This window comes from Aphanomyces astaci, assembly GCF_000520075.1.
Source record: "Aphanomyces astaci strain APO3 unplaced genomic scaffold supercont1.15, whole genome shotgun sequence".
NCBI lineage: Eukaryota > Oomycota > Saprolegniomycetes > Saprolegniales > Verrucalvaceae > Aphanomyces > Aphanomyces astaci.
In genome coordinates, this window is record NW_009798278.1 from 851255 (window position 1) to 862547 (window position 11293).

An 11293-nucleotide genomic window follows, 5' to 3' on the forward strand; every position below is an offset into this window, starting at 1 on the left:
TTTGGACGAATTCACAATATATGCGATTTCATAGTTTCTACTTCTAACAGTATTAGTAATTCGATGGATTAATGCTATTAATACTATTATTAATAATTATACCGGTAACAGTAGTTCCAAAGGTACAGAGTGTAAAGCGTGCATGTTCTATGTACTGGAGAATGTATGTACGTAGTATGCAACACGGGCAAGTTTGACGGTTAACTACAAGTACTACCTACTAAGTACTAGTAGTACAGTGCTGGCCAGCAGGATCCAGTACTAGTATGTACAGCCTACAACTGGATACAACCTGCCGAGTATGATGAAGTCGCGCACGATCGGCTTATGAAGTAGCGTCGACTTGATTGTCGTGAGGGTCGGCGGCATCGGCGGCATCCAACACCCCCTTGGCCGCCGCGAGCATTTCCTAAGTACCATCATCTTCAGTCGCTTCCATCATGAATACGAAGTCGAATAATACTGTCTGGGAAATGTCTGCGGCCGACATAAAGTTGCCCCACACCGTCGCCATCTACCAACACCAGTTCATTAGTAGGTCCCAAGGGGGCTTTAGTAGGTCTACTACTAACATAGAATACTCACGCGTTTTGCTACGTGGTACTCTGCACACGCAAACGGCCCCATCGTGTCCCGCAACAACTGCGCCTTCAGCGACCTACTCCCCATCACGTTGTGACTACCAAACCATCAAGGCAGCAAACACCCTACTTGATGCGCTTGGCTTCCGAGAAGAACAGCGCGCGCGTGATACACGACGCGATGTGTTCGTGCCGAGACGCCGATGCTTCCATGTCGGCCGCAGTCGGCTCAGTGGCGACATACCGAGGAAAGTACGAGTGCGTCTTCGAAACTCCAACGGCGGGCGTGGGCTTGGTCACCTTGTCGTGTTGTGCCTACTCGAAATGTCAATACTGTACAAACGTCGATAATCGTTATATAACAAACTATAAGAATGATTGTTATAACATCTATAACATAAAGGGCCCTTACCAGTGCCGCGTCGCGCTGCTTGAGAATGTCCTTAAAATCCCGGACTTGCGCGGCGATGTACTTGATGCCTTCGTGCAGCATGAGGTCGTGGATCACTGGTTGGTGGTACTGCACGTCATGCCACCCTGCCATCGTCGTCGCTAGTACCTCAAATGTTAGCTTCCTTTTTAACGTTATATAAACAGAATCAAATATATTGTGGATTCGGTGGTACAAATTTCCAGATCGAATCATGAATCGACGCTATTGGCTAATCCAATTTTGAGTGGATTTGATTGGCTCTTACAGAAAGGACAAGTATATTCAATTAATCCGTGCTTCAGAACCACGCGATTTTTTAAAACATGATAGCGAATTCCCAACATATAATATATATATTTTTTGGGACGTACTGGTGGTGGACAAGATTGCGTTGAGCTCCGTGTGCTTGTCATCACAGGCGTTGAATTCGACGTTCTTCCATTGATTAAACACCAAATGCAGCTCGGAAATGTCTTTGGACAACGCCGAGCACTTTTCTTCGATTTTCTACGCCATATATATATATATAATATATAGTTTCTTGAGACCTATCTCATGACATGTAGTCGTCCTTACTTTGGTGCTTGTCGACAAGTCCGCACAACACTTCTCGACATGTTCAACGTCTCGCTTGATGCCTACGAGAAATCTACCAATCCAGAAGTGTATTAGCCATCGTCCACTCGTATATATATATATGAGTTATTACTTGTCTGGGTCGTCGGGGACCACCGACGCCATCAAGCATTGCATCCACTTCAGATGGCCCACCCCTGCGTTCTCCAACACACTGGACGACTACACAACAAGAAAACCCCCTTTTGTCAACGCAACACCCCCTTTTGTCACTGTTGGATTCGGAGGACCTTTTTAACATGGTCCCACTCAGTGTCGTCGGCCACGCCGAGAAACCCGACGACCGCCGCGTCCTGCCGAAGGTACGGCGAGCGCATGATCTGGTTGACGAAGATGGTCAGCCCGCGCATGCGGCTCCGGATGCACGCGTCCGACTTGTACACGACTTTCTCTGGCATCGATGGAATCAGCATGCCCACGTATCGACCGGCCAACGTCGCATGTAGCCACGAAAAGTCACTACTCCGTCCATGATGAGCATGGCGCCATGGAGGACGAAGCATACCTGAAGCGCCGACGGACCCCGGAAGACGAGTCTTGGCGCACAGCGTACGTCGTGTACTTTTTGATGTAGCTGCCGCGGGTTTCGGGCTCGGACACCTACAGAAAGCGACACGTGACATGATTATTCATTCGCCTTGGCAACACTGGTGGGTTGGTAGATGTGCATGTGTGGCCTACGTACCGAAATCACGATGGGGTTGCGCACGGTTTGCTTGCACCAACTCTAAGAATCGACACAACACACACGTTGGGGCGTTGCTCGTGTGGTAGATGTACTAGTCATTACATCATGTTCCTGCATGTTGATCTTGGAGCCGTGGCAAATCTTCATGGTGTTCATGGACGCAGCAATTGCATCCACGGACGTGGCCTTGGCGGCGGTGCTAAACATGTCGACGACGACAGTCCTACGGGGTTTGCAGGAGTATTGTTTTGCCTAACGACACGATCGAATTCGAATGTTAACGGGACACGGAAGATATCCGGACACGAAAGGACACGTCCGGATAACTCCACCAATCACAACCCGTCGAACGTCAACTTCAAAATGGGCACTTCCTTATCGTTGGCTGGTTGTACGAGCTACTGTACATACTTGAAGTCAATGGATATTTCACATCAAACTGTGGTAGCAGTTAACAATGTTTTGTGGTGGTTGCCTACTTACTACTTACTACTCGTGTATCTACTGTCTTGGCTTATCTATACTGGGTGTAATAGCCACCGCCGCTGTGGGTATCGTCTTCATGGCGCTCATAGAGATAGTGGCCCGCCGTCGGATTTGGCTGGGTGGGATGGCTGGTACTGGTGCTATGTTGTCGTGCGTCGATACCCAAATACGCGGGGTCGCCAAACCGCAGCGGCGGAATCTCGTCGTCGTCCAGCGCGAGCCTCGTCAACGACGGGGGAACAGGCGCCCCTGTTCCGCCATATCTGTCAAAGGACGTGGGGGGGGAGGTGTTGGTCCGTGTGAACCCTCCCCCTAGGCCCCCAAATTGAAACCCGCCTTGGTCCCATCGCGGAGGTGGAGTAGGGGACGATGACGGCGCCGCGGTGGGGGGGGGTGGTGGCGGGGCCGCGCGATGGGGCGGCGGCGTAAACATGCTAAACACATTCGAGTCGACCGACGACGCTCGCAGCGGAAGATGGTGGTCATCCGATGGCCACGAGTGCTGCTGCTGCTGCTGTGGTTGTTGCCAGTGCGGCGGAGGTTGGTGTTGCTGGTGCCGTTGCTGCCACTGCGGCGCAAGTTGATGTGGTGCCACATACTCGTGCTGGGACAAGTACGAAGGATGGTGGTGGTGGCCGTACCCGTCCCCGTGTGTGCGAAACAAGCGGCTTTGGTCAGGGCCATGGCGGTGTTGCTGCTGCGAGCCGAATGTGTCCATCGTCAGCCCATCCAGACCGGCTTCAATCTCCCCCAGCCCTGGCGGAGCCCCATGCGCTAAAGAAGAATGCCCCACTCGACCTCCGCCATACCGCACAGCCGCTGCGTACCCGCCAAACGTGCCCACAGAAGCCAACGGAGCCGGACTCGCGGGGGACGCGGGGGGGTTGGATCGGGGACTCAAGAGGTGCTTGGGGGTGGACGACAGGTCGTCGCTGAACGAACCTCGGGATGTGGACACCGCCGCCTGGGTGTGAATGGCCACCGACGGGACCCCGCTGCTGCTGCTGCTGCTGGGAGGCGGCGCGTCTGTCCGGGGCACAGCGCGCTTCACTTCAACCTACCCCACACTTGAGACTCTGACAAGATTCGAAGCAGACGTACCGACTTGCCGTCGAGGACGTGGCCTCCGTCCTGCAACACCAGGTCGACGCTGTGCTCCGTTTCGAAAATGACAAACCCAAACCCGCGCGACTTGTTGGTTTCGCGGTTGAACATCACTTCAGCACTCACGACCTTGCCATACTGTGAAAAGTACTTTTTGAACTCGGCTACTCAATCACAATCACGACGACAGCTTGGGGAGAGGTACGTCGTGTACCGTCTTTGGTCTCGTAATGCAACCCGCCCACAAAGATCTTCTTCGTGGCAGCTCCGCCACCGCTGCTCGCACTGCTTGACAACCCTGCAACACCGCCATTTGACGACGACGCGGCGCTTGCGGGACCTCCTCGGGACGATGTTGTACTACTGGCGTCACGCGCACTCTCAGCTCGAGGAACTGCCCGTTTTGCCTCGACCTTCATGTTCATGAGCGAGGACGATGGAGAGGATATACGTACCCTACGATTGTCTAACACGTGATTTGGCTGCGCCAAGGCCCTATCGACGCAGCCAGGATCGGCATACGTGATGAAGCCAAAACCCCGCGATCGCCGCGATATCGGGTCCTTCATCACGACGGCGTCCGTCACTGTCCCGTACGCGCCAAAATATGATCGCAGTTTCTCTACGCACACATCGCTTGATTCATTCTCGTAGAGTCACCACGTACCGTCCGTGGTTTCATAGGACAAGCCGCCGATGAATATTTTCCTAAGCAGCATCAGGTCCTGCGATCAAGAGAGAGGCATGATCGCGTTGAACGTACCCGATCTTTGGGGAATTGTCTGTCATATCTATTCCTATCGCTCCTACTCTATTGCCTGATGTTGTGTCTGTTGCCGCCGCCACCGATTGACCGTGCCGCGCTTCCGAAGTTCACCCTCACTGAATGACGACGACGTGACTGGCCATACATTTGTTAGTATTCGATAGAACCTCCGACAACTGATATTCTGAGTATGCCGCAACTGAATTTGAGGTCGGGAGCGTGGGGCGCCAAGTTAAACTTGGATGGGGTTGGTTATACTGTGAAAATGAATACTTCACCCCAAGGGAAGTCACAACCACCTGTAGTACAATTAACTGGGAATTCCCGCCTCAGGCCCTTTCCCAGACAAGTGAGTCCACACCATCATCGTAATAATAAAAAAGCAACTATACTAGCTTTTGTATGTATATATGGTTAATTATATAATTGTCCGGTTAAAACATACTCCAAATCCGGATAACTTGATCAATTATCCTCATAACTTTCGCTCAAGGTGCGACGGATGTCAGCGGCCAACTCGTCTTCGGCTTGGCACACATGAGCAAACTCCTTCAGCTTGGCCTTGGTCTCAACTGGACACGTGCGCAACGCCTGCGACACCTTGGGATGCAACAGGATGTCACTTAACACGGTGGTGAATCGAAGGGAATACGGCGGCGCGATGCGCATGAGCACGAGCTGGATGAAGTGGCGAAGCAAGGCTTGGTCCAAGTCGTCGGTTTGGGTAGCAATGAAGTGCAGCACGGGGAAGATATAGCCACAGGTCATGAGGTGCACCATGCATCGCAGCGTTTCCTTCTTCGTCTCGAGCACCTTGACCGGGTTCGACTCGGGTTGGAGGCGCACTGACGTCACGAGGACCTGAAATACCGTCGGCCATTGACCCACATGCAGCGCGATGGCTTGGCGGAGCAGACTCATCACCACGGGGAACGCCGCGTGGAAGAACGGGCCGTTGTAGAACGTTTTGGACGCCACGAGAAGCTGCAACCAGTGCAGAATGCCCATCGACACGACTGGAATTGCCATCGACCGCACCAACTTGTCCACTGCGTCCGACTCGTTCATCTATTCAACAATCATGTGAAGTCGATGTAGTAACTTTATTGAGTGACGTTCTGATTGGCTGAATATATTTATTGTTCGTTTGTACGAGCCAATCAGATCCACTCTCGCTCAGAATTGGATTCACCCAATAGCGTCTCGATTCGGCGGCGAAATTCGATACGACAATATATATAATATATATATGCTACGTAGTATATCGACTTATATATTTCAACACGCAACATATATATAGATAGATAGAAAGTGACGGATACACATTGACTGTACGTACGTTGTAGCTGAGTGTGGTTTCGGACTTGCACACGGTGGACGCCGCCTCCAGCGCCGCGGCTATCGTGTGCACTTGGGCTTCGTCCCACGACATCGCTTGGTCGTCGGTCGTCGTCGCCAGTAGCGGGCGGGTGTCTTGCACCGTGGCCGCATATGCCAACACAAACGCACACGATGTGCGATGACCGGCACTCTCCACGGCTTCATAGGGATGGAATAGCGCCGTGGTCAGCCGTCGCAAAATCTATATAAACATATCATTCAGATATTATTAGGGTCATTCGCGCCACCACACACAAAATATATTGTGTATTTGCGCTATAAACTTTCACGCTTCCATTGGGTTTCATATAGTGAATCACGCTAGGACTTTTGATTGGCTGAATATTCGTATAACAGCCAATGATATCCACTCAACATTGAACGAGCCAATCGCATCGATTCCTAACGGGGTCGTGATGTATATATATATATATATTACCGCATCCCACAATATATTAGTATCCGCACGAATATCCCCATCAACCACCACAAACACGAAGTACATGTCTATCCACAACCTCACGAATGTACGTACGTACTATCACCAACCACCCCCATATTGAAACACGACATGATGATAATAGAGGTTCCACTGGCAAAGATATATACAATAGTCGGGCAGATATCACATGCAAAGCTCTCCAAAACGCAACTAGTCCTACCACGTGTTCCCGAATATGGGCGACGGGGGGCGGGGATGGGGACGTATACACGGCCTTGAGCAGTTCACTCGCCACTTGGGAACACTTTTGTTCGTGCAGCACCAATCCTACGACCCACAAATACAGTAAGCAACCACCACACCTTGTCGTGTATCCCACCGATGGCTTCCGACAGCGCCGGGTACGCCGCCGACACCCCCGCGCGCTTGAGTACATGGAGCGAGTCCAGTTTTTGATCCCCGTGGGCGGTCAGCACGGCCTCGTGCAGAGTTTGCCGCAGCCGCTCCAGCTTGGACCGGTACGGAAGCACATGCACACTCGACGTGGACAGCGTTTGGTCGAGTTGCAGCAGAACTTGCTGCGTGTAAATGTACGAATACGCAGAGTGCATGCAGATCTTTTGCAATGCGAGGTAGTCTTCCCGGACGTCGTCGACGCCAGCAAACGGGATCTACCATGACGTTGACTCATATATGTCGGACTTGCAAAGGCTGAGGAAATATATATATATATGTATATACTTGCAAAAATGTATATATATATATATATATATAGCATCGAAAAGAGAGAATCTACCCGCTTGAGAATGTCGGCCACGACGGCGTTGAACACGGGAAACACGTCGCTGGCTGTCGAGATAGACGCGATTTCTTTGTGGTGGCCGGCTTCGGAAATGCGCCGGATCGCATATTGGAGTAAACTGCATGTCTACGCTCGAAAGATAATATAACCTCCAGAAGATAGTATTCATCCCATAAACATTAATAAAAAGTTTTGATATATTGTCGATTTGATATACAAATTTGGGGAGGGGGTGCAATCGAATATCGCGCCGACCAAACCGATCCACAATCGATCTGATTGGTTGAATTTCATTGAGAAATGGGTTTTGATTGGTTAATAATTTTGAGCTCATCTGAGGTAGCCAATCAAATCGATTGAAGTTCCAACGAGAAACCACAACACAACACAATGAAATGTCACTCAAAAGCACAATACAACCCAAACCTATGATAGTATGTTATCGCATCAAGAAAATAAATATATAAGATTAAACCTCCTTATGATACGATTTATCCCAGAAACAACTAATGTTTCCATAAATAAATACATAAACCTCCATATTATTATAGTAATTTCATCCCCGAAACTCATCATTATAATTATATGTTTAGTATATACATATTATATATACAGCACCCACTGTACATTCGTAAACTGGATACACACACATAACAATATCCAGATTTTTTACTGTGTGTATATATTATATATTACATCAAATGTACCTTGTGTTTTTCCGCGAGCTCGATCAGCATGAGTCGCCATTTGCGGTCATGTAGCATCGTATTCAACCAGTCGGGCTCGGCAATCGAATCGCTGAGCACGTTCGACAACTAGATCATACATGCATCATGAGGACAGGCCACGACCAGGTATGATCGATCATGTGCACCAGTTTCGGGTCGTAGCGGTCAACGATGGCGGCTTTGAGTGTGTGGAACATGAGGCTGTCGGCGGAGACATCGTCGTCATCGGGACGACTGGTGGTCGGTGGAATCGCCGCATCAAGCCAGGTCCCGACCAAGCGACACATTTGAGCATGGCCTCTGTATGACGACGACAACTGCTTGACCAGCATTTCTACAGATCCCGTCCATGAAATCGATCTTGCGGCATAGTTGCCAGAATATTTATATAAAATAATATATTCTAAACATGGTCCATCCTGCAATACTAGATTATTACCGGGGCCGTTGGCGTCGGGGTGGGTGCGCAGAAACCCGTTGATCGTGGTCAAAATGTCTAGTTCCATGATCGCGTCCGTGTGGCCCAGTACCTACCAAACATACCCATGATATCGTTTTGAAAGTGCGATTCCACAGATATATATATATATATATTCTTGGATACCAGTGACGTACGATATATATATATATATATGTATAGACCTGCAACAGGTGATTTGCTTCGTCGGTGCTTTCCAGGGTCGTGTCAGCCACGTCGTACGTGTCGCGAAGGATGCTCGTCGCCTTTTTCGGACGGTCCGCGGCGGCTTTGTGCTGCTTTTTCGACTTGGTTTTCGTCGACGACGAAGATGCGCCTTTCTCGCGCTTTTTCCGCTTCTTGGACTTGGACGTGTCCTCTTCGTCCGCGTCTTGTACTGCCGTCGACGCGACGGCTGCGTCGTCGGGCTTCACAGTTCCCCCTTCGTGGTCGGGAATCTCATGGTCGTGGTGGTGACGATGGCGATGATGATGATGATGGTGGTGTTTTGTCGCCGTCGAGTCTATCGCGGATGCCTTTGGTGTTGTGGCATTGTCCTTGGTGCCGGTGGGTGTGGTGGAAGAGCTTGCACTCAAACCATCGGCCGTCGATGTGGATGCTGCTGCATCGACCTTACCCTGTTGACCCTTGTCCTTGGTCACGTAGCTCGTAATGGGCACGTCTCCCTCGGGTTTGATCCACTGACTGGTCTTGCTCACGCGGTCGTAATAGTACAGCCGTTGGCTCTTCTTGTCCATGCGTTCCTCCCACTCCGGTGCCTGGTTCGCATCCGTCGCCGCGACCACTTTGGGCACAAACCCATCGGGTTTCTCCCATACGCTCTCCTTCGTGTGCTTGTTGTAGTAGTACGATCGACCGTCCTTGGTCTTGTGTTCTGTCCACACCCCCATGCTGCTGGCGGTGCACTCGAAATGAACAACTATCCGGATAAATCGGTATGGTATCCGGTGTCGGGATGATTAAATTCGGCATATGTGCCGCAGATAATAGAAGATTTACCAGGTATTAATACTGTACTTCGGCATAAACTTAGGCATTTTATTGAAGCTTCATTGGCGTCGCAGTTAATTTGGAGATCTGCCAGGAAGGTACAGTAGAACCGATGAATCAATCCCCTTCAAAACAACAAGCAAAATGGCAGTATAAGGAGAAAGTCTACTTTCTAGATAGCGTGCAGGCATGATCCCATAACGTACATAATTTCCATAAAATGGCAGATATGCCGTATCCAACATGGATTCCACGGCATCACGACGCCACTCGTGGGCGCATTTCAGTCGTACATGCCTCGGTAATGCCCCACAAAGTCCGAGTCGTCCACCCACAGGTCGAAGGTCACGTCGTCGATCGTTTGTTCGGATTGTGATTCCTCGCCTCTGACCGGCTAAAGTTAATGGACATTTTGTACTTCAAAATAATTTCACGGCAACCCATTATTTTTCTAGTGTTTAATTTATACTTGGCATTTGTATGATTCTATACCAAGATATATTGATTATATTTTCGGTAATGTAAAGTGCCAATTGATGATTTATAAAACTAATCCAATCACTAAGCCCCAAATTAGAAAAGCACCAATCACAGAACAAACCTCTGAATATGTATACTTGCAGCCATACAACACCAAAGGTTGTTAACGTTTCCCGACCAGGGCATCCCCGACCAGGGCCTTAGGACCAGGGCATAAGGCCCTGGTCGGGGAACGTTGACTCCACACCCGTCGATGCTTTTGACAAATCATATGGGATTTTTATCCGGAAAGTGTTAACACCGGACACTGTCGTCACTTTTGTGTTAACGCCTGCCGCCACTTGACAATGGTTGATGATCGTGCCGTTGTGTCTGCTGCCATCCTTGCTGTGACTGCCGCATGCTTAGCTGTCACGTCCACTGGCGCCCGCCACGACAAGTACAACATTCTCACTGTAACTCACATTGAATTTGACTCAATGCTTGGTAATTTGGCGTACGAGCAGTGGTTTCTGTCCAATCTGCGGTGTGGTCAAGCCACATTTATCCAACTGGTCAGGGTCCTTCGTGTTGAAATGGTGGCCTATAGTTTGCGGGTGTCCCTGCACTCTTTTGAAAAGAAAGTGGCCATTTTCCTGTATTTTTTGGGTTCCACTGGTGGTTATCGCGAAACGGCTGCAGCGTTTGGCGTATCAAAATCATGGAGTATCCCCACGAAGAAGGTGGTCGTTTGACACCGCGTCAAAAGCGATTTAACTTTAAGCATTCCAGCACCCGAATGCCTGTCGAGTGTGCGTTTGGTCGACTGAAAGAACGGTTTCGGATTTTAAAGTGCACGATGAGTGAAATCACGTTGAGTCGAACCGTTTCGCACATCGTGGCCTGTTTTGTGCTTCACAATATGTTCCTCTAATTTAAGGATGGCCTGTTTTCGACTCCCAACAACGAACGTGACCGAAATATCTATTTCCAACCGAGTGATGAAACCGAAGTGGAAACAAACAAGATGCTCCGCGCCGTAGCTGTGACCAAGCGAAATGGAATATCAAGGATACTGGATGAACAATAATAAATTGAATTTATTGTTACAACAAATGTTCAAGCAATTTAGAAATGCGTTCGACTGTTGCGTAATAGCGGCAGATTGCGTTTTGAGTGCAGCTACTACATCGCTTAAAGTTGCTGCTTCGTGTTCAGGCACTACAGGTACGACTGGGGCAGGTGCAGGCTTGGTATGGAGCATCGCTTCTCCGAGAGAAACAAGTCCCTCCTTAACTGCAACAAGCCCCGCCTCCAGAG

At 49.8% G+C, this 11293-nt stretch overlaps 4 protein-coding genes across 11 annotated transcripts in view; all 4 read right to left on the bottom strand.

Moving 5' to 3' along the window:
- Positions 1-156: 156 nt before the first annotated feature.
- H257_07452 (hypothetical protein) lies at positions 157-2605 on the bottom strand. Of its 4 annotated transcripts, none has more exons than XM_009832985.1 (12): positions 2441-2605; positions 2336-2377; positions 2156-2250; positions 1881-2109; positions 1724-1812; positions 1591-1663; positions 1386-1521; positions 994-1133; positions 712-896; positions 586-658; positions 464-514; positions 157-409 (listed from the first exon to the last, which is right to left on the bottom strand). In XM_009832985.1, the coding sequence occupies exons 1-12, from the start codon at positions 2543-2545 to the stop codon at positions 326-328; spliced, it is 1302 nt and encodes a 433-aa protein (XP_009831287.1). In that variant the 5' UTR covers positions 2546-2605; the 3' UTR covers positions 157-325. The 4 variants fall into 4 exon arrangements, with proteins under 4 accessions (XP_009831287.1, XP_009831285.1, XP_009831288.1 ...); XM_009832983.1 differs by having other exon boundaries at positions 573-658; XM_009832986.1 differs by having other exon boundaries at positions 157-514.
- Positions 2606-2763: 158 nt separating this feature from the next.
- Positions 2764-4820, bottom strand: H257_07453 (hypothetical protein). Of its 5 annotated transcripts, XM_009832987.1 has the most exons (6): positions 4692-4820; positions 4596-4636; positions 4384-4550; positions 4143-4341; positions 3926-4092; positions 2764-3881 (listed from the first exon to the last, which is right to left on the bottom strand). In XM_009832987.1, the coding sequence occupies exons 1-6, from the start codon at positions 4715-4717 to the stop codon at positions 2853-2855; spliced, it is 1629 nt and encodes a 542-aa protein (XP_009831289.1). In that variant the 5' UTR covers positions 4718-4820; the 3' UTR covers positions 2764-2852. The 5 variants fall into 5 exon arrangements, with proteins under 5 accessions (XP_009831289.1, XP_009831293.1, XP_009831292.1 ...); XM_009832991.1 differs by having other exon boundaries at positions 4384-4636; XM_009832990.1 differs by having other exon boundaries at positions 4596-4820.
- Positions 4821-5114: 294 nt separating this feature from the next.
- H257_07454 (hypothetical protein) lies at positions 5115-9435 on the bottom strand. Its single transcript, XM_009832992.1, has 9 exons — positions 8689-9435; positions 8486-8576; positions 8193-8380; positions 8026-8133; positions 7313-7444; positions 6896-7187; positions 6737-6843; positions 6034-6276; positions 5115-5762 (listed from the first exon to the last, which is right to left on the bottom strand). The coding sequence occupies exons 1-9, from the start codon at positions 9412-9414 to the stop codon at positions 5160-5162; spliced, it is 2490 nt and encodes an 829-aa protein (XP_009831294.1). The 5' UTR covers positions 9415-9435; the 3' UTR covers positions 5115-5159.
- A 362-nt stretch (positions 9436-9797) lies between these two features.
- H257_07455 (hypothetical protein) overlaps positions 9798-11293 on the bottom strand; it is a gene marked incomplete at both ends in the record, with an annotated part of 3505 nt that continues 2009 nt past the window's right edge. The window contains one exon of the mRNA XM_009832993.1: positions 9798-9908. Within this exon, the coding sequence (XP_009831295.1) occupies positions 9798-9908 (111 nt within the window). The remainder of the gene's footprint in view (positions 9909-11293) is intronic.